Below are 24,230 nucleotides of genomic sequence, written 5' to 3' on the forward strand. Positions count from 1 at the left end.
TTACTATCAAATGCAGGGGAGTCTTGTAGTGCATTGTAGTGGGATTGGTCTTAAGTTTGTTATACGGGACCCAGAATTCAAACCTTGCTGTAGCAACACACTGCAGGGCTCGGAATTTCATTCCGATGACGAGATTATGCGAAATCTTCTAGATACTAATCAAAACAAGAAGAAGAAGAAAGTGCAGGGAAGAGTAAAGAGCACAGAATATTGATCCCCAGTAGGCTTATAAGCTTGAAGTCAACTAGCCTACTTACCAAGAGCTAGCAAGACCTGCTTTGTAATTTCGACTATAAAAATTATTGAAAATTTAGATGCCGATTCATTATCACTAACATAGAAACGTCAGCTTTAACCCTGATAATACCAAATATTTTTTTAAAGTTTCGACTTTTTAATGAAGCCGCCGGACGCTACGCTATAATTGGCGCTAGTGGTTTTTAATCTTTATCTTCACATGTTAAATCTCCAAAGATCCAACCTTTTATAAGTCTTCCTTTCTCTTTGGGAGCAGCTTAACTCATTGCACTGTCACGAGGCATCTCAAGAGAGCTATATTATTGTATATATATACAATCCTTGTTGCCATTTATATTGCTATTCAGGTCTACTTTCCTTTATTAATCCCATTCATGTTTTCTTTAGATTGTGCTTTAAATTTCTTCTTTTTAAAGTAAGTAGAACACAGGAGATTTGTACTGATTGATTTTATCTTTCTTCTTGGAAACATCCATTTTTTTTTCTCTTGCTCATCAATCAAGCGGCTGAATTGATTCAGTTTCGGTTACTTTATCCCCTCATTCTTCGACCTGATCATTAGTCTAATTTGTTCGATAAACATGTTTTATAAGACAAAGGATAGAGAGAATCGGAATAATGAGTCAGGGTTGCCACCAGGGTCAGTTCCTAAAGTGCTACAATCGCACAAATATGCGTGCTACAAAGCGATTTTCGGTGCCACTGTAAAAAAAACTGACTGTAATAGTGCTAAAAGTGTTAAAATAGCACTTTCGTGCTACATATGGCAAACCTGAGCACGTGTTACAATGCTACACATAATGAAATAGTGCTAAAATAGTACTTGCGTGGTACAGGTGGCAACCCTGTAATGAGTAGTGGAAACACAAGGACAATGGCTAGTATGATTGTGAATACCAGTAATTAACATTCAGTTGTAAAACATTGGATTCATTATACAGAAATTTGTCATGTTGAACATAGAATTGATATTTGAAATACCAGCAATATTATTTGTATATTGATATTTATGTTTTATAGTCATTGTATTTGAAATTATTTAATGGGTTATGATATTATTTGTATATTATTACTGTTTCTGATATCGAATCAATATTGAACGCTGTGTAGGCCTAATAATATGACATTGAATGTATTTTGATACAATATATTTGACATTATTTTGATACAATTTATTTTAATATTATTTATATATTATTGCTATTTCTGACATCCAATTAGTATTGAACAATATGTAATAATATGTCATTGAATTTTCTTTTTTTTGCTATACACACAAGAATAAGTGATTTTAATTCAGTGAGCGAATCAAAATTCAGAAGATACTGAATTCTCTCATCTTGAATATTGAAATTGTGTATTTATATTATTTGTATAAAATTAATATTTTTAATATCCAATTAACACTGAATAATATGATACTGATTTTTTTTGCTAGAGGCACAGAACAAGTGTTTCAAATCAGTAGGTGATTCAAAATACAAAAATCACTGAATTTTGTCATCTTGAATACGGGATTACTGTTTTTAATAATTGTAATATTATTTGCATTTTGATATTTTGTCTGAAATTATATAATGTGTTTTGATATTATTTGTATATTATCAATATTTTTTAATGAATTAAAATTGAACAATTTGTAATAATATGACACTGAATTTGTGTTATTGCTAATTTGACACCAAATACTCTGAAGAATTCCCTAAAGACCTAAGGCAGGCAGGTCAATTGTCATCAAATACTTTTCAAACATGCGTTCTTCTAAGCTTTGATCTCGCAAAAAAAAGTCATTGAAATCTAACGACAGAACTTTTTACCCACGCCAAGAGGCGGGGATTAGTTCTTATTTATTCCATTCTAAAAATTTGGTGTATTGAATGTTTACAAAGATGGAAGGGGGGCTCTCAATCACCTTATCCTTCCTTGTATATATATTTCTGTTATAACCGAATATATAGCAATAAAGCAGAAATTAAAAACCGACAAATTTTCTTGAACGTTTAGTAAATCCAACCAATTATTGTAAAAATATTCATATCCTAGAAGGTTATATCCCTTATATAATGTTTCCCATTCCAAATTTCAAAATTTAAAAAAAGCAAAAAAAAGCCAGATTCTTGCTAGTTTATTTACTTAATTCATTCACAAAATTTACCGATATTCCAGGTCAGGTATGAAAAAAGTTCCAAAGCTCCCAGTAGCAGAATTCGACAGATTTCTAAAATCTGCTGACACATTAGCAGCACAACTTGTGTCTTTGAGCAAAAAGTATTTTTATATTTAAAATGGAATTCCAGGTTACGAAGCCTGACTGCGAATTTTTTCCAACGCCTTCCAGCGTCCAGGGAACTCCAGCATCGTCAACGCTTTCAAATAAACAGTGCCAGTTTTCCAACTAAAATTGTACTACAAGAAGTTAATTTGTAGTATGTGAACAGCGGATTAAAAATTTACCGTAACAAGAAGAAAAATATGGAGAAAGTAAAACCTAAATATACAGGAAAATCTGTATTGTACCCCCAAAATTCCAAATGTACCTTGCTGCACCTGAACTTCTAATTTGTATCAAAAACAATACAATTGTACCGCGTTGGCAACGCTGTCCGACTCTAAACATATTTCTGTCACAATTATAACCAACTCTACCCTGTATCTTTATTGATTTGTTTGATTTTCCCTGAGTGAACATTTTACATGCATCGTTTTACATAATTTACATAATTAATCATTACCTAATTTACGAGAACTTTATAATTTATTTATTGGTCATGACAATACAGTTTTCCGTAAAATATTAATTAATATAAATACAGCTATGGTGACGCCAGTAGGTTGTGAAAAAATTTGTGGGTTTCACGGGCGGTATTACGGAATTTAAAATAGCAGGGGCAAATCTCCAGCATTTTTATTGGGGGGGGGGGGGGCAAAAGGCGTCCATATCTGGATAGTCAAAGGTCAAGGGATGTATAATATTTTTTCTCCACATTATTAGGGGGTAGGGGCAACTGCCCCCCCCTTGCCACCCACAAACGATGCCCCTGTAAAATAGTATATATGACAAGGTCTTGAGTGTCAAAAGCTTGCTTCTTTGTCAGTAAAGAAATTGTAAACTTGATGTTAGGGAAGTGACGGGGCAGAGGGAGAGCCTCGGGTCCCGAGCACTCTCCCAAAATCATAAATTTCCGAATTTCGGAGCACTTTTTATGGAATTAATTATAGTTTGTTTTTATTATTTCCCCTCCCCGAAAATATTATGTGTATGTGCCTGAATGGGGGAGGGGTAGAGGAACAAAATATTTCCCTTATCTACTATCTATGTATTAGTTTCTCCTACATCAAAAGCTAATTGGTGTAACTGCTCTTTATCAAAAATATGGAGCCCTTCTTTCTTTATCAAAAACACAGAGAGGGTTCAAAGAATAGAGAAGGTTCGCTTTTTGTCTCTGTCGAAAAGAATGAGATTTTAATTTTTTCCTAAAACCTCTAATATTTTCCATGCATTTCGCCTTTTTTCTGCAATTTTCTTGAAATTGCGTTCCCTCCACAGATACAAATCCTGTTACGTGCCTGTCCACAAAGATGGACGTTAGTTAGAGATAAGTTACCATGAGCACTAACCTCTTTTAAAAATAGGTTGTTTTCAAGATATTTCAGGTATAAGCTGTTTATTTAATTTATATACGCTACATGCAAAAATAAATACCAGAAAATGAGGTTTTTTGTTTGCTCAAAACTGTCAAAATAAGTCCCGTTTAAGTAGTAAGGAAAGAAGCATAGGTTATTACTACTAAATAAGTACAAAAAGACAACTTTGCCAAAAACTTTGAACAAAACTAGTGCTTTCACCCTGACTCTACTGGCTAGTTGTTTTTTCATGCTGATAATAATAATATTGCTTTATATAACTGGTAATGTCGGTAACTCTCAGCCAATCACTTCCGAAAAACAAATCATGTGATGTTACGCCATAGGCACCTGGCCTTCAGGCTCAATTCGTTGCTAGCCTACATATGACATGGCATTTATTTGATTTCAAATTTTTTGCTGTCTCCTATAACCACAGATATGGAATCCCAGTGCCAAACGGACATAGACCAGCCCAAAATAACGCCATCCCTTTGCAAAACAGACTAAAAAGACACAAAATATGAAAGTCACCGACTGCTTCACCTCAGTATAACAGTAAAACTAATCATATATCAAATGCTAATAACTTCTGTAGAAAATCACCAAATTAAAGAAGAAAATCGCCAAAAATGAATCCCAAAGGAGTACAAAACACCAAATTTGGTGATAAATCACCAACGGTGGCAATCCAGGGTACCTGAGCTCTAAAGCGAATTTGTTTCCGCTGCACAAGCGAGCAATAAAAGTTTACCAAAATTATGCAGTTTTATTTTTGCATGGAATTGCGATAAACCTATCTACGGTAGCTTTGTCTCACGGCTGGGGATTGGTTTGAAACTCACAGGAAGGCTTTTCCGGTTTGGTGGGTGTAAGGAGATATACCAATGTGCGAAATTGACTGACTGAACATTTTCGGCGGGGGCAGGGGGATCGAGTCGAAACTTTAAGGGAGTGTTTTTTAGGGGGGGATAGGTATGTTAAATTACAATTTTGTGCTTAGGGGAAGGGGTCAGAAATAGTTTTTCACTCTTCATAAAACGAGAATCGGCTACGGCTTTTTGCCCCTTTTAACGTCTGTCATCCCACGGGCTCTTTGTCTAGTTAAAGAGCAAATAAAAAACAGGACTAAACTGTTCATGAGATTATTACTTCTTATTGCACGTTCAATATTGTTCAGATTTATTTAAATTTCATGATTTGTTTATTTTTAATGACACTATGGGTTTCTTATTATTTCAATTAATATAAATGAGTTTTGTTGACGTCAATTGATGACAAAATAATTTGTGGTTTTTACACGAGTGATTAAGGAAAATTAAACTATGACTTTGCTTAATGAAAAACTAATGAAACTTCTTTATTTTACATGGCCAACGAACAGGGTTTCTCGACTAAATAACAATAAGTCATTGACATGATAAGTTAGAGAGAGTTTTAATAAGCTAAAAAAAAGGAAAAAGAAGGTATTTTAGAAGAAATAAAAGACAGGTTTAACACGAATCAATTCATCCAAACAAAAGCAAATCCAAGATTATACCAAGAAAGGATATTCCACGCTGTATTACCTTTGTTATTTGTATAAATAGCAGAATAATCACTAACCATATTATACATAAATTAAATTAAAAATGATTTGGCCTCATTGCATCGCAAACCAATAGTTGATTGCAAATGAATAATTCCTCTCTATATTCCCTTTTCATATTTGTGTAGTGGAAAAGTAGCGTGGTCTTGGTCTTTATTTAAAGGGTAATTCTAGAAATTGCCTCTACATCTACCACTTAAATAAATACCCTTCTAGATCCACCTCTACTCCACCGAAGGGGTATTTAAGGGGAACTTTAGAAAGCAAGAAGGAAAAAGATAAGATCCAGAATATTTTCTTTCAAAACAAGTCTAGTAAAAATCGTAAAATAAACACCACTGTCTTTTACATTCATAGCCTTATGGCATTTACTAACGGCACTATTAAAAACGCCACAAATTTTACAGCCAGTCAGTTCTGCACTATAGTCTCACTAATTTTGCTTGTCATCCTGGTTTTAACTTCTGGGTTAGCAGGGGGGGGGGGTAGAGGATGTTGGTGCTTAGAACTGCCAAGAGTAGACTACCCGAAACGCGTCAGTAGAAAACGACGACCTCTAAGGGTGGCAATCTTCGAAAACTCAAAAGCAGATCTATAATCATCAAATTACAAAAAAAGGAATCTAAGAAAAGAGTACCAAGGATATCGAAGTAGTCAAATTTACAGCAAAAATATTAAGGAGTAGCAGCATTACTATTGGGCGAGAGTGTCGTTTAATTGTTTTACCGTTTCTTGTCATATTTAGAATGGTTGATATGATTATCTACTGTATATTTTAAATTCACTGATGATTATTTGGGTTAATTTTTACCAATTGCGGCTTGATGCAATGATGTTCATATTGCTCATGTTTGTTCAGTATTTGCGAGCTCAAAAAAAAACATATCGCGTACCTGCACTGCAGTGTATAATAGTTTTTCTTTCTGGATTTTTGTAATTTGTTCTCAGAGCTGATTTAGATCTTAGCTCCAGAGTTCGTCACTAAACCATGATGTAGCCTATAACTGCTAAGTTTATGTGTATTTCTTCTTTTTTTGCACTTATTGCTCCGTCTTTTACTTTTTTTGTATAACAGGTTTTCTAATAAATAATAATAATTACTACTATAAAACAAATTATTGCGTTGGTGGATTATGCATTAATTCATTTATTTGATCTTTATTTATCATTGTCATCCTATAAAACTTCTTTCTTAAAAACTTTTTCGCATGCAGATCAATCGTGATATGTGTGTATGTGTTGCATTACCATTATTTTTGTGCGTATATTACCATTATAATATATTATTTATTATAAAGTCAATATTTATCATAATTGTTTAATATTGCAATTTTGTTTTGTACTGAGCTTTTATTCTCTTTTCATTTGATAAAATTATAAATAAAATGAAAATATTTTTCATAAAATAAATTTATATACTTCAACAAAGCAACAATATACAACGTCTTGAGAAAATCCCAAATGACAAGAAAAACATACCCGAACTTCTTCTTGATCTTCCAGCTCTTTCGCTCTATGAGCTGCATATTCCTTCTCTAGTTTCCTCATCCTCTTCGCGCTATACTTAAAACCATAGGCTAAATTCATAAAGCCATCAATTTGAGCATCAAACTTCTGAGGTGTTTCCTTTTGAAAGTACTTTAGCATCCCTTCCATATCCAGTGAAAGCAAGTCCTGTTTTCCGGATTGAAGGATAGCTAGGGAGACGCGAAAAATAACTTCTAAGCCGTCAACTAGGAAAGCATCCATTACCCTGTATAAAAAAAAAAACATGTATAGAAAGCTTTCAGACAAGACTAGAGAAAAAGGTACAATAAATCATCGTTGGTTTACAAGGGGGTGATATGAAAAATGATTATCTGCTTATCTTTGTTATCGAAGCGTCAAAAGAGAATAAAACGGGGAAGAAAAAGCAAATAAAAAAAATTTTTAAGAAGGCAAAAAAAGCTTTCGATTACAGCATATATCATTGCACCAGCATACTAAATCCCGGACCAACTTTGGTAACAAACCAGAAGCTATGAAATGCAAAATTTTAAGCAAATAAGGATTGCGGTGAGAGAACAGTGTTGAAAGGATAAACAAGTTTAGAAAACTTTGAGACGCGACTAGGGAAAAGATCCAGTAAATCAGCATTGATTTCACACGCCTTCATATGAAAAAAATGATTAACTATCTCTTCTTTTGTTATCGATGTGTTGAGAAGATGAGAATCGATGACAATGAGGAACTAAAAGCAATAAAAATAAAAAAAGAAAGGCAAAACATGTGTTTTGCCTTTGAGAAAATGGGATGTGTTGAGAAGATGAGAATCGATGACAATGAGGAACTAAAAGCAATAAAAATAAAAAAAGAAAGGCAAAACATGTGTTTTGCCTTTGAGAAAATGGGATGTGTTGAGAAGATGAGAATCGATGACAATGAGGAACTAAAAGCAATAAAAAAATAGAGGCAAAACGTATTAAAAATAGAGGCAAAACGTATTAAAAATAGAGGCAAAACGTATTAAAAATAGAGGCAAAACGTATCAAATATTATTTGATGAGATCAATAAATCCTGAAATTATATTTGCTAACAAACAAAACACTGAGAAGAAAAACCAACCATAAATAGGATCAGTGACGGATCCAGAAGGAGGGGCGCCCCCCCCAACGTAGTTGTAGATTTGGGGTTTGGGTTGGGACCTCTTGCTCCGTCAGAGGCGGATCCAGGATTTTTTTTAGGGAGGGGCGCAAAATAGGTTGATCCGATAAACTTGCGTTAGGAGCAAGTTTAATTGACGCAATCTTGCGTTAATTAAGTAAATTGTACTACTTTAGACTACGTTAGGGGAGGCGCGCCCCCTTCACCCCTCCCCTGGATCCGCCACTGTGCTCCGGTTGGAGTTTGGACACTGCAACACTTTAAAGTTATTTTTCGTAATTGGTTTATAATACTTGAGTTATAAATAAGTTTTTAACTATTAAGACTGTTCCTTTTTGCAAACAAGTTCGAAACAAAGTTTCAGTTACTCTGTGTGGTCTCTGTTATACTTTCCTGATGACGCGTATCGCCTAAAATTATTTATTTAAATTTAGATTTATGACAAGAACCTGTCCGTATTACCAGAAAAGCCAACTGGGAGGGTGAAAATCTTCATTTCATATTAAAAAGAAGGGGAAACTCAAAATCATAACTACTTTAGGCTGTCGAAATAATATTTCAGGATTTTGCTCTCACAACAGGGCTGAAAAAAATAATATTTAAACTTCTTTTTACTATCAAAAATTGGTTTTCGAGTCTTGCTATGGCACAGAGGGGAAGAAATTGATATCATTAGTTTTTTTTGGCAGTCATAAAATTTGGTTTCTTTTTTTGTGAAGCGGGGTGGTTTTTACAACATTGTTGTTTTTTTGGGGAGTTTGTACAAAAGAAAGTAAATGCAAGAGACAAGAATATTATTAATTTACATTTTGGATTTCGATTAGAAAAAAGTGTCCACTTTACTCTCAATTTTCATCTAATTAAAGTTATGGGTTACATGACATATCACTACCTCTGTTCATACTAAAACATTAGAATAAAGGCAAAAATCTTAAGGAATATCTTAATTTGAATGAAGGTTCGTATAAGTATGCACTTAAAACTAAGTATATGATTCGAAATACTCTTTTAAAGGTCGGAGTAATCATTCAAGTAACATAGATTTTCAAAAAATTGTTTATAAAAGAAGGCAAATAACTGTTTTTATTTTTTTTTATCTAGCCGGAATAGAGGGGTCTCTGAATTCTCAGTCTAAATCAGTGGAATGGTATCGATTTTTTTAAACATTTACTAATGACATGTTGAAAAAAAGTGGAAATTCACAACGGAAATGGAATGCAACTACAATATTACTTCAGAATTTATCACCTTCTCAATACTAACCAGACACAAAATATAGTTATGTTTTTGTATAAGGACTTGTTTATGTTTTGTATAAGGACTTGCCCTTATATTTGTATAAGGACTAAAATTTTATATACGGCTATATATACAGCTGAGGATTTCTATGCTTATTTTGGTACATGCCATCTTATCATATTTCCAAGATTATTAGTCTATGAATCAAAGTTTTCAGGACAATTCTCTGACTTAGTGCTAAATTTTGACCGAATATCAATTTTTTATCTTTGTGCTCAACAAAAATATCGAGATTTAAAAGTTTGAATTGAATACCTAAAAATTTCAAAATGAAAAAAAAAATTATTAAAAATCTACCACAGCTTGAAACCCTGAGAATTTAAATCACCAATCTACACCTATCAAGTGCAAAAATAATAAATACATCATTATTCATTTCTTTAAGGGGTATTTGGAATCATATACTTAGTTTGAAGCCCATACATACATGCATCTTTATTAGAGTTAATATTTTTCTGGATGAATAGATGAATAGATATGGATTTATTTTCGGATGAATAGAAGAGAAGATACAAACGAAGAGCTCTAAACTAGAGAAATTGACTTTTTTTTATAAAATTGTGAATTCTATAGTTTAAGCAAAATATATCGAACTTTAAAAAGTGGAAAGATACGCTATATTGCTATGAAAAGCGAAATTTTGATTTGTAACTTTTTGAGATTTCGTCAAAGTTAACACTGTTCATTAAAACACCATTTCTAAAAAGAAATAGTGATTAGCTAATGTCTACTTGCCTATGCTTAAAACCCTTGTTTTAAATGTCTTCTATGTATTTCTATTTCTTTATTCAATGTTTCTTTTTACACCCCTAAACGAACTAATATTTATTGCTTAATCTTTTACGCATATACGATTGTATCTTAATCCTCATTTCCTACTCTTCATTACTATCATAGTTATAAGCGATGCCATATAGTTAGGCGACATACTAAATGGTTTGACCAATACAATTAGTCACAAAGAATGCATGACTCCAAAAGATGGTTGAAGACTAATTTTTTTTACAATACAAAGCTTGAATAACTCACTATAATGGGCTGGAGTATACAGACTAAAAATTATGCAGAAAATATTAAATATAAAATTTTTTGTATATAGTGAACAGAATTTATTTTTTTTATGGCGGGTTGGTTTTTATAACTTTATATGTTTTGTATCAATATTTTTACGTCATTTTAATTTCAACTGATATATTAGAACTTAATCCTCACCAGATTTTAGATTAAATTTGCGACCATATTCACTACCTACCTACGACGTATGGTTCCCTTTAAATTACTGATATTTCTTTGTTTGCCAGTTTATCAGAGCAACCTATTATGCCCCCCCCCCCCAAAAAAAAGAAAAAAACTGGATCCGCTCTTGAATAGGATAAGACTTTTAGAAAAGAAAAACAACTTTAGGAAGCTTTAAGAGAAGAGTAGGGAAAGTGTTAAATAACTTCATTTATTTAAGAGGGGTAGATACGAAAAATGATTAGCAGTAGAGATGGGGGTGCTACTCCGGTACCCACACCATATATGGGCATAGAGTCATTAGGGAGAATGATTGCGTAATCGGTCAATGACCTCTTTCTCCAGGTGTGTTTTTGGCACGCTCTTAGCGAAGGTCAATGTTGTTATTGTTTCCGAGGCAAAATGCCAAGGTCAATGTTGTTGTTGTTCGAAGCAAAGTTAATGACATTTCCTTCCTGTTCGAGGCAGATGTTATGATCCGGAAATAGTATTTGTTGTTGTTATTCGAGCCAGATGTTATGAGGTTCCGTGAAACAGTTAATGACATTTCCTTCCTCTTCGAGGCAGATGTTATGATCCAGAAATAGTATTTGTTGTTGTTATTCGAGCCAGATGTTATGATCCAGAAATAGTATTTGTTGTTGTTTCCGAGCCAAATGTTACGAGTTCCCGGGAAACAGTTAATTAATGTCTGACAGATGACGTCAAGTTAATTAATGTCCTTGCATTTCCAAAGAGAATTGTCACCGAGAAACAGTTAGATCACACATGATGTCATGATTGATTGATTGACACAAAAGGGGAATTAATTTGTTGTTCTATAGAGAATTGATTCATGAAAGGGGAATTAATTTGGAGTTCTAACAAGAGAATCGTTTCCGAGGCAGATGTTTTGATCTTAGCGCGTGAAAAGGTTTCCAAATAATTTGAAATGCATTAGCGCAGAGATGCCAAACAAAAGGAACATGCTGAAATTCCGTTGGGGGGGTAATTTTGGCGAAACCGTTTTAGCTATTTTATGGAATTATTTCGGCGAAACACTTAGAGACATTATAAAATATGATTTTTGAAGAGATTTTGGAAGAGGTTTTGAGTGTGGTCGTTATAATACACAAGTTTCAATTGAACAGTGTTGTGAGGTCCTCTACCCCAACCCCAAAGGTTCCGATCCCTCTACCCCAACCCCGAAGGAAGCCACCGGTCTTCAAAGGTCCACTGGGCTCCCAAAGGGCCCCCGGCTCTCAAGGTTCCCCCAGACCCCCCCCGGGGCCCAAAGGGCCCCTCCCCCCTTTGGCCCCCCAAAGGAGCCCCTCTCCCTCCATCTCCTCCCTCCTCCTCCTCCTCCCATCCCCTCCTCCTCCTCCTCCTCCTCCTCCTCCCTCCCTCCTCCCTCCTCCCCTCCTCCCCTCCCCTTCCCTCCCCTATTTCTTATACTTTTTTTGTGCACTGAGACACAGAACGACCCCCTCCCCCGGCCCCTCCCCCTCCAAAGGTCTGATTTTTCAAAGTTCATTTTGAATTTCTTTCGTTGAAATGCGAGAGTTGGAATATTTCAGTAGTGTTTGATTGTGGTTTACATTGACACAGTTACATTTTCTTGATTTTTCAAAGTTCATTTTGAATTTTTTTCGTTGGAATGCAAGAGTTGGAATGTTTCAGTAGTGTTTGGTAGTGGTTTACCTTGCCACAGTTACATTTTCTTGATTTTTCAAAGTTCATTTTGAATTTCTTTCGTTGAAATGCAAGAGTTGGAATATTTCAGTAGTGTTTGGTTGTGGTTTACCTTGTCACAGTTACATTTTCTTGACTTTTCAAAGTTCATTTTGAATTTCTTTCGTTAAAATGCAAGAGTTGGAATATTTCAGTAGTGTTTGGTTGTTGTTTACCTTGTCACAGTTACATTTTCTTGATTTTTCAAAGTTCATTTGAATTTCTTTTTTTGAAATACAAGATTTGGAATACTTCAGTAGTGTTTGGTTGTGGTTTACCTTGTCAAAGTTACATTTTCTTAATTTTTCAAAGTTCATTTTGAATTTCTTTCGTTGAAATGCAAGAGTTGGAATATTTCAGTAGTGTTTCGTTGTGGTTTACCTTGTCACAGTTACTTTTTCCTGATTTTTCAAAGTTCATTTTGAATTTCTTTCGTTGAAATGCAAGAGTTGGAATATTTCAGTAGTGTGATGTTGTAGTTTACCTTGTCACAGTTACATTTTCCTGATTTTTCAAAGTTCATTTTGATTTTTTTTTCTTTGAAATGCAAGAGTTGGAATATCCCAGTTGTGTTTCGTTGTGGTTTACCTTGTCAAAGTTACATTTTCCTGATTTTTCAAAGTTCATTTTGAATTTCTTTCGTTGAAATGCAAGAGTTGGAATATTTCACTAGTGTTTCGTTGTGGTATACCTTGTCACAGTTACATTTTCTTGATTTTACAAAGTTCATTTTGAATTACTTTCGTTGAAATGCAAGAGTTGGAATATTTCAGTAGTGTTTCGTTGTGGTTGTCCTTGTCACAGTTACATTTTCTTGATTTTTCAAAGTTCATTTTGAATTTCTTTCGTTGAAATGCAAGAGTTGGAATATTTCAGTAGTGTTTGGTTGTGGTTTACCTTGTCACAGTTACATTTTCTTGATTTTTCAAAGTTCATTTTGAATTTCTTTCGTTGAAATGCAAGATGAATTAGAGACGTGGTGATATTTCGAGTACTTTTTCGACTTTTGTAGGATTTCCTTAGATGAAAGACTTGATATAAAGGTTCTCCCTTGGATTATATCAAAATTTTCAACTTTCAAAGTGGTGAATTTCTTTCATTGAAATGCAAGAGTTGGAATATTTCAGTAGTGTTTGGTTGTGGTTTACCTTGTCACAATTACATGTTCTTGATTTTTCAAAGTTCATTTTGAATTTCTTTCGTTGAAATGCAAGAGTTGGAATATTTAAGTAGTGTTTGGTTGTGGTTTACCTTGTCACAGTTAAATTTTCTTAATTTTTCAAAGTTCATTTTGAATTTCCTTCGTTGGAATGCAAGAGTTTGAATATTTCAGTAGTGTTTGGTACTGGTTTGCCTTGTCACAGTTAGATTTTCTTGATTTTTCAAAGTTCATTTTGAATATTTTCGTTGAAATGCAAGAGCTGGAATATTTCAGTAGTGTTTGGTTGTGGTTTACCTTGTCAGAGTTATATTTTCTAGATTTTTCAAAGTTCATTTGAATTTCCTTCATTGAAATGCAAGAGTTGGAATATTTCAGTAGTGTTTGGTTGTGGTTCACCTTGTCAAAGTTACATTGTCTTGATTTTTCAAAGTTCATTTTGAATTTCTTTCTTTGAAATGTACGAGTTGGAATATTTCAGCAGTGTTTGGTTGTGGTTTACCTAGTCACAGTTACATTTTCTTGATTTTTGAAAGTTCATTTGAATTTCTTTCGTTGAAATGCAAGAGTTGGAATATTTCAGTAGTGTTTGGTTATGGTTTACATTCTCACACTTACATTTTCTTGATTTTTCAAAGTTCGTTTTGAATTTCTTTCGTTGAAATGCAAGAGTTGGAATATTTTAGTAGTGTTTGGTTGTGGTTTACCTTGTCACAGTTACATTTTCTTAATTTTTCAAAGTTAATTTTGAATTTCCTTCGTTGAAATGCAAGAGTTGGAATATTACACTAGTGTTTGGTAGTGGTTTACCTTGTAACAGTTACATTTTCTTGATTTTTCAAAGTTCATTTTGAATTTCTTTCGTTGAAATGCAAGAGTTGGAATATTTCAGTAGTGTTTGGTTGTGGTTTACTTTGTCAGGGTTACATTTTCTTGATTTTTCAAAGTTCATTTTGAATTTCCTTCGTTGAAATGCAAGAGTTGGAATATTTCAGTAGTGTTTGGTTGTGGTTTACCTTGTCACAGTTACATTTTCTTGACTTTTCAAAGTTCATTTTGAATTTCTTTCGTTGAAATGCAAGATCTGGAATATTTCAGTAGTGTTTGGTTGTGGTTTACCTAGTCATAGTTACATTTTCTTGATTTTTCAAAGTTCATTTTGAATTTATTTCATTGAAATGCAAGAGTTGGAATATTTCAGTAGTGTTTGGTTGTGGTTTACCGTGTCACAGTCACATTTTCGTGATTTTTCAAAGTTCTTTTAGAATGTCTTTCGTTGAAATGCAAGAGTTGGAATATTTTAGTAGTGTTTGGTTGTGGTTTACCTTGTCACAGTTACATTTTCTTGATTTTTCAAAGTTCATTTTGATTTTCTTTCATTGAAATGCAAGAGTTGGAATATTTTAGTAGTGTTTGGTTGTGATTTACCTTGTCACACTTACATTCTCATGATTTTTCAAAGTTCATTTTGAATTTCTTTCATTGAAATGCAAGAGTTGGAATATTTCAGTTGTGTTTCGTTGTGGTTTACCTTGACACAGTTACATTTTCTTAATTTTTCAAAGTTCGTTTTGAATTTATTTCGTTGAAATGCAAGAGTTGGAATATTTCAGTAGTGTTTGGTTATGGTTCACCTTGTCACAGTTACATTTCCTGATTTTTCAAAGTTCATTTTGAATTTTTTTTCGTTGAAATACAAGAGTTTGAACATTTCACTAGTGTTTCGTTATGGTTTACCTTGTCACAGTTACATTTTCATAATTTTTCAAAGTTCATTTGAATTTCTTTCGTTGAAATGCAAGAGTTGGAATATTTCAGTAAAGTTTCGTTGTGGTTTGCCTGTCACAGTTACATTTTCTTGATTTTTAAAAGTTCATTTTGAATTTCTTTTGTTGAAATCCAAGAGTTGGAATATTTCAGTAGTGTTTGGTTGTGGTTTACCGTGTCACAGTTACATTTTCTTAATTTTTTAAAGTTCATTTTGAATTTCTTTAGTTGAAATACAAGAGTTGGAATATTTCAGTAGTGTTTTGTTGTGGTTTACCTTGTCACAGTTGACATTTTCTTCATTTTTAAAAGTTTATTTTGAATTTCTTTCATTGAAATGTAAGAGTTGAAATATTTCAGTAGTGTTTGGTCGTGGTTTACCTTGTCAGAGTTACTTTTTCTTGATTTTTCAAAGTTCATTTGAACTTCTTTCGTTGAAATTCAAAAGTTGGAATATTTCAGTAGTGTTTGATTGTGGTATACCTTGTCACAGTTACATTTTCATGATTTTTCAAAATTTCATTTTTAATTTACTTCGTTGAAATGCAAGAGTTGGAATATTTCAGTAGTGTTTGGTTGTGGTTTACCTAGTCACAGTTACATTTTCTTGATTTTTAAAAGTTCATTTTGAATTTCTTTCATTGAAATGTAAGAGTTGGAATATTTCAGTAGTGTTTGGTTGTGGTTTACCTAGTCACAGTTACATTTTCTTGATTTTTCAAAGTTCATTTGAATTTCTTTCGTTGAAATGAAAGAGTTGGAATATTTCAGTAGTGTTTGGTTGCGGTTTACCTTGTCGCACTTACATTTTCTTGATTTTTCAAAGTTCATTTTGAATTTCTTTCGTTGAAATGCAAGAGTTGGAATATTTTAGTAGTGTTTGGTTGTGCTTTACCTTGTCACAGTTACATTTTCTTAATTTTTCAAACTTCATTTTGAATTTCATTCTTTGAAATGCAAGAGTTGGAATATTTCACTAGTGTTTGGTAGTGGTTTACCTTGTCACAGTTGCATTTTCCTGATTTTTCAAAGTTTATTTTGAATTTCTTTCATTGAAATGCAAGAGTTGGAATATTTCAGTAGTGTTTGGTTGTGGTTTACCTTGTCAGAGTTACATTTTGTTGATTTTTAAAAGTTAATTTTGAGTTTCTTTCGTTGAAATGCATGAGTTGGAATATTTCGGTAGTGTTTCGTTGTGGTTTACCTTGTCACAGTTACATTTTCCTGATTTTTCAAAGTTCATTTTGAATTTCTTTCGTTGAAATGCAAGAGCTGGAATATTTCAGTAGTGTTTGGTTATGGTTTACCGTGTCACAGTCACATTTTCTTGATTTTTCAAAGTTCATTTCGAATTTATTTCGTTGAAATGCAAGAGTTGGAATATTTCAGTAGTGTTTGGCTGTGGTTTACCTTGTCACAGTTACATTTTCCTGATTTTTCAAAGTTCATTTTGAATTTCTTTCATTGAAATGCAAGAGTTGGAATATTTCAGTAGTGTATGCTTGTGGTTTACCTTGTCACAGTTACATTTTCTTGATTTTTCAAAGTTTATTTTGAATTTCTTTCATGGAAATGCAAGAGTCGTAATATTTCAGTAGTGTTTGGTTGTGGTTTACCTTGTCAGAGTTACATTCTCTCGATTTTTCAAAGTTCATTTTGAATTTCTGTCGTTGAAATGCAAGAGTTGGAATATTTCAGTAGTGTTTGGTTGTGGTTAACCTTGTCACAGTTACATTTTCTTGATTTTTCAAAGTTCATGTTGAATTTCTGTCGTTGAAATGCAAGAGTTGGAATATTTCAGTAGAGTTTGGTTGTGGTTTACCTTTGTCATGGTTACATTTTCTAAATTTTTCAAAGTTCATTTTGAATTTCTTTTGTTGAAATGCAAGAGTTGGAATATTTCAGTAGTGTTTGCTTGTTGTTTACCTTGTCACAGTTACATTTTCTTGATTTTTCAAAGTTCATCTGAATTTTTTTCCTTGAAATGTAAGAGTTGGAATATTTCAGTAGTATTTGGCTGTGGTTTACCTTGTCACAGTTACATTTTCTTTATTTTTCAAAGTTCATTTTGTATTTCTTTCATTGAAATGCAAGAGTTGGAATATTTCAATAGTGTTTGGTTGTGGTTTACCTTGTCACAGTTACATTTTCTTGATTTTTCAAAGTTCATTTTGAATTTCTTTCATTGAAATGCAAGAGTTGGAATATTTCATTAGTATTTGGTTGTGGTTTACCTTGTCACAGTTACATTTTTTTAATTTTTCAAAGTTCATTTTGAATTTCTTTCGTTGAAATGCAAGAGTTGGAAGATTTCAGAAGTGTTTGGTTGTGGTTTACCTTGTCACACTTACATTTTCATGATTTTTCAAAGATCATTTTGAATTTCTTTCGTTGAAATGCAACAGTTGGAATATTTTAGTAGTGTTTGGTTGTGGTTTACCTTGTCACAGTTACATTTTCTTGATTTTTCAAAGTTCATTTTGAATTTCTTTCGTTGAAATGCAAGAGTTGGAATATTTCAGTAGTGTTTGGATGTGGTTTACCATGTCACACTTACATTTTCTTGATTTTTCAAAGTTCGTTTTGAATTTCTTTCGTTGAAAAGCAAGAGTTGGAATATTCCAGTAGTGTTTGGTTGTGGCTTACCTTGTCACAGTTACCCTTTCTAGATTTTTCAAAGTTCATTTTGAATTTCTTTTGTTGAAATGCAAGAGTTGGAATATTTCAGTAGTGTTTGCTTGTGGTTTACCTTGTCACAGTTACATTTTCTTGATTTTTCAAATTTCATCTGAATTTCTTTCCTTGAAATCCCCCCCCCTCCAAACTCAAAAATTTCTAGGAACGTATTTTCATCATATTTAAATATTTACCTACGTACGCATCACTTAGGTTAGTTTAGATTAGAGACGGACAAAAAGTTAGGTGTATGGTTAGGTTAGGTTAGATTATGTTAGGCGGTACGTAGGTTAGACTAGTTAGCCTACGTACCTAGTACATAGTCTAACCTAACCTAACCATACACCTAACTTTTTGTCCGTCTCTAATCTAATCTAACCTAAGTGATGCGTACGTAGGTAAATATTTAAATATGATGAAAATACGTTCCTAGAAATTTTGAGTTTGGAGGGGGGGATTTCAAGGAAAGAAATTCAGATGAACTTTGAAAAATCAAGAAAATGTAACTGTGACAAGGTAAACCACTAGCAAACACTACTGAAATAGTCCAACTCTTGCATTTCAACAAAAGAAATTCAAAATGAACTTTGAAAAATCAAGAAAGTGTAACTGTGACAAGGTAAGCCACAACCAAACACTACTGAAATATTCCAACTCTTGCTTTTCAACGAAAGAAATTCAAAACGAACTTTGAAAAATCAAGAAAATGTAAGTGTGACATGGTAAACCACATCCAAACACTACTGAAATATTCCAACTCTTGCATTTCAACGAAAGAAATTCAAAATGAACTTTTAAAAATCAAGAAAATGTAATTGCGACTATGTAATCCACATCAACGCAATACTGAAATATTCCAGCTCGTGCATTTCAACGAGCGAAATTCAAAATGATCTTTGAAAAATCATGAAAATGTAAGTATGAAAAGGTCAACCACAACCAAACACTACTGAAATATTCCAACTCTTGCATTTCAACGAAAGAAATTCAAAATGAACTTTGAAAAATGAAGAAAATGTAACTGTGACAAGGTAAACCACAACCAAATACTACTGAAATATTCCAACTCTTGCATTTCAATTAAAGAAATTCAAAATAAACTTTGAAAAATCAAGAGAATGTAACTTTGACAAGGTAAACCACAAACAAACACTATTGAAATATTCCAACTCTTGCATTTCAATGAAAGAAATTCAAAATGTACTTTGAAAAATCAAGAAAATGTAACTGTGACAAGGTAAACCACAACCTAATACTAGTGAAATATTCCAACTCTTACATTTCAACGATAGAAATTCAAAATGAACTTTGAAAAATCAAGAAAATGTAACTGTGACAAAGTAAACCACAATCAAACACTACTGAAATATTCCAAATCTTGCATTTCAACGAAGAAATTCAAAATGAACTTTGAAAAATCAAGAAAATGTAAGCTGTGACAAGGTAAACCACAACCAAACACTACTGAAATATTCCAACTCTTGCATTTCAACGAAAGAAATTCAAAATGAACTTTGAAAAATCAAGAAAATGTAACTGTGACAAGGTAAACCACAACCAAACACTACTGAAATATTCCAACTCTTGCATTTCAACGAAAGAAATTCAAAATGAACTTTGAAAAATCAAGAAAATGTAACTGTGACAAGGTAAACCACAACCAAACACTACTGAAATATTCCAACTCTTGCATTTCAACGAAAGAAATTCAAAATGAACTTTGAAAAATCAAGAAAATGTAACTGTGACAAGGTAAACCACAACCAAACACTACTGAAATATTCCAACTCTTGCATTTCAATGAAAGAAATTCAAAATGAACTTTGAAAAATCAAGAAAATGTAACTGTGACAAGGTAAACCACAACCAAACACTACTGAAATATTCCAAGTCTTGCATTTCATTAAACGAAATTCAAAATGAACTTTGAAAAATCAAGAAAATGTAACTGTGACAAGGTAAAACACAGCCAAACACTAATGATATATTACAGCTAATTAAAGAAAACTAAAAATTTTAAAAAAGATAGTTGAAATATAAAGAAAATCTCAATGTTTCAAGGTGAACCCAAATCATACACCTTTGACATTTTCCAACTCTTGCATTTCAACGAAAAAAATTCAAAATAACCTTTAACAATACAATAAAATGTAACTGTGACAAGGTAAACCACAACCAAACACTACTGAAATATTCCAACTCTTGCATTTCAACGAAAGAAATTCAAAATGAACTTTGAAAAATCAAGAAAATGTAACTGTGACAAGGTAAACCACAACCAAACACTACTGAAATATTCCAACTCTTGCATTTCAACGAAAGAAATTCAAAATGAACTTTGAAAAATCAAGAAAATGTAACTGTGACAAGGTAAACCACAACCAAACACTACTGAAATATTCCAACTCTTGCATTTCAACGAAAGAAATTCAAAATGAACTTTGAAAAATCAAGAAAATGTAACTGTGACAAGGTAAACCACAACGAAACACTACTGAAATATTCCAACTCTTGCATTTCAACGAAAGAAATTCAAAATGAACTTTGAAAAATCAAGAAAATGTAACTGTGACAAGGTAAACCACAACCAAACACTACTGAAATATTCCAACTCTTGCATTTCAACGAAAGAAATTCAAAATGAACTTTGAAAAATCAAGAAAATGTAACTGTGACAAGGTAAACCACAACCAAACACTACTGAAATATTCCAACTCTTGCATTTCAACGAAAGAAATTCAAAATGAACTTTGAAAAATCAAGAAAATGTAACTGTGACAAGGTAAACCACAACCAAACACTACTGAAATATTCCAACTCTTGCATTTCAACGAAAGAAATTCAAAATGAACTTTGAAAAATCAAGAAAATGTAACTGTGACAAGGTAAACCACAACCAAACACTACTGAAATATTCCAACTCTTGCATTTCAACGAAAGAAATTCAAAATGAACTTTGAAAAATCAAGAAAATGTAACTGTGACAAGGTAAACCACAACCAAACACTACTGAAATATTCCAACTCTTGCATCTCAAAGACAGAAATCAAAAATGAACTTTTAAAAATCATGAAAATGTATCTGTGACAAGGTAAACCACAACCAAACACTACTGAAATATTCAAACTCTTAGATTTCAACGAAATAAATTCTAAATGAACTAAGAAAAATAAAGAAACATAAACTGTTATACGCTAAACCAGAACCACACACTACTGAAATATTCCAAATCATGCATTTAAACGAAAGAAATACAGAATAAACTATGAAAAATCAAGACAATGTAACTGAGACAATGTAATCCACACCCAAACACTACTGAAATATTCCAACTCTTGCATTTCAACGAAAGAAATTCAAAATGAACTTTGAAAAATCAAGAAAATGTAACTGTGACAAGGTAAACCACAACCAAACACTACTGAAATATTCCAACTCTTGCATTTCAACGAAAGAAATTCAAAATGAACTTTGAAAAATCAAGAAAATGTAACTGTGACAAGGTAAACCACAACCAAACACTACTGAAATATTCCAACTCTTGCATTTCAACGAAAGAAATTCAAAATGAACTTTGAAAAATCAAGAAAATGTAACTGTGACAAGGTAAACCACAACCAAACACTACTGAAATATTCCAACTCTTGCATTTCAACGAAGAAATTCAAAATGAACTTTGAAAAATCAAGAAAATGTAACTGTGACAAGGTAAACCACAACCAAACACTACTGAAATATTCCAACTCTTGCATTTCAACGAAAGAAATTCAAAATGAACTTTGAAAAATCAAGAAAATGTAACTGTGACAAGGTAAACCACAACCAAACACTACTGAAATATTCCAACTCTTGCATTTCAACGAAGAAATTCAAAATGAACTTTGAAAAATCAAGAAAATGTAACTGTGACAAGGTAAACCACAACCAAACACTACTGAAATATTCCAACTCTTGCATTTCAACGAAAGAAATTCAAAATGAACTTTGAAAAATCAGAAAATGTAACTGTGACAAGGTAAACCACAACCAGACACTACTGAAATATTCCAACTCTTGCATTTCAACGAAAGAAATTCAAAATGAACTTTGAAAAATCAAGAAAATGTAACTGTGACAAGGTAAACCACAACCAAACACTACTGAAATATTCCAACTCTTGCATTTCAACGAAGAAATTCAAAATGAACTTTGAAAAATCAAGAAAATGTAACTGTGACAAGGTAAACCACAACCAAACACTACTGAAATATTCCAACTCTTGCATTTCAACGAAAGAAATTCAAAATGAACTTTGAAAAATCAAGAAAATGTAACTGTGACAAGGTAAACCACAACCAAACACTACTGAAATATTCCAACTCTTGCATTTCAACGAAAGAAATTCAAAATGAACTTTGAAAAATCAAGAAAATGTAACTGTGACAAGGTAAACCACAACCAAACACTACTGAAATATTCCAACTCTTGCATTTCAACGAAAGAAATTCAAAATGAACTTTGAAAAATCAAGAAAATGTAACTGTGACAAGGTAAACCACAACCAAACACTACTGAAATATTCCAACTCTTGCATTTCAACGAAAGAAATTCAAAATGAACTTTGAAAAATCAAGAAAATGTAACTGTGACAAGGTAAACCACAACCAAACACTACTGAAATATTCCAACTCTTGCATTTCAACGAAAGAAATTCAAAATGAACTTTGAAAAATCAAGAAAATGTAACTGTGACAAGGTAAACCACAACCAAACACTACTGAAATATTCCAACTCTTGCATTTCAACGAAAGAAATTCAAAATGAACTTTGAAAAATCAAGAAAATGTAACTGTGACAAGGTAAACCACAACCAAACACTACTGAAATATTCCAACTCTTGCATTTCAACGAAAGAAATTCAAAATGAACTTTGAAAAATCAAGAAAATGTAACTGTGACAAGGTAAACCACAACCAAACACTACTGAAATATTCCAACTCTTGCATTTCAACGAAAGAAATTCAAAATGAACTTTGAAAAATCAAGAAAATGTAACTGTGACAAGGTAAACCACAACCAAACACTACTGAAATATTCCAACTCTTGCATTTCAACGAAAGAAATTCAAAATGAACTTTGAAAAATCAAGAAAATGTAACTGTGACAAGGTAAACCACAACCAAACACTACTGAAATATTCCAACTCTTGCATTTCAACGAAAGAAATTCAAAATGAACTTTGAAAAATCAAGAAAATGTAACTGTGACAAGGTAAACCACAACCAAACACTACTGAAATATTCCAACTCTTGCATTTCAACGAAAGAAATTCAAAATGAACTTTGAAAAATCAAGAAAATGTAACTGTGACAAGGTAAACCACAACCAAACACTACTGAAATATTCCAACTCTTGCATTTCAACGAAAGAAATTCAAAATGAACTTTGAAAAATCAAGAAAATGTAACTGTGACAAGGTAAACCACAACCAAACACTACTGAAATATTCCAACTCTTGCATTTCAACGAAAGAAATTCAAAATGAACTTTGAAAAATCAAGAAAATGTAACTGTGACAAGGTAAACCACAACGAAACACTACTGAAATATTCCAACTCTTGCATTTCAACGAAAGAAATTCAAAATGAACTTTGAAAAATCAAGAAAATGTAAGTGTGACAAGGTAAACCACAACCAGACACTACTGAAATATTCCAACTCTTAAATCTCAAAGGAGAACTTTAAAACATAACATTTAAAAATAATTAGAATTTTACTTTGAAAAGGTAAACCACAAAGAGACACTACTGAAATATTAAAACTATTTTATTTAAACTAAAGAACTTCACTATGAACTTCTTAAAATTAATTAAATAGTACAATTTAAAAGTAAAATAAAAACAAAAAACTACTGAAATATTACAACTCTTGCATTTCAACTGAAAGAAATTCAAAATGAACTTTGAAAAATCAAGAAAATGTAACTGTGACAAGGTAAACCACAACGAAACACTACTGAAATATTCCAGCTCTTGCATTTCAACGAAAGCAAATTCAAAATGAACTTTGAAAAATCAGGAAAATGTAACTGTGACAAGGTAAACCACAACGAAACACTACTGAAATATTCCAACTCTTGCATTTCAACGAAAGAAATTCAATATGAACTTTGAAAAATCAGGAAAATGTAACTTTGACAAGGTAAACCACAACGAAACACTACTGAAATATTCCAACTCTTGCATTTCAACAAAAGAAATTCAAATATGAACTTTGAAAAATCAAGAAAA

General features: G+C 32.4%; 1 protein-coding gene across 6 annotated transcripts in view; it reads right to left on the minus strand.

Moving 5' to 3' along the window:
- Positions 1-24,230, minus strand: part of Evi5 (ecotropic viral integration site 5) — a 237,974-nt gene that overhangs the window by 43,087 nt on the left and 170,657 nt on the right. For all 6 annotated transcript variants that reach the window (XM_089104326.1, XM_089104325.1, XM_089104323.1 and 3 more), the window contains one exon: positions 6,950-7,223. In XM_089104326.1, coding sequence (XP_088960452.1) covers positions 6,950-7,223 — 274 coding nt within the window. The remainder of the gene's footprint in view (positions 1-6,949; positions 7,224-24,230) is intronic.

This window comes from Artemia sp. Qi Xiang Cuo, chromosome 18 (assembly GCF_049724085.1).
Source record: "Artemia sp. Qi Xiang Cuo chromosome 18, ASM4972408v1, whole genome shotgun sequence".
In the NCBI taxonomy this organism is placed as follows: domain Eukaryota; kingdom Metazoa; phylum Arthropoda; class Branchiopoda; order Anostraca; family Artemiidae; genus Artemia; species Artemia sp. Qi Xiang Cuo.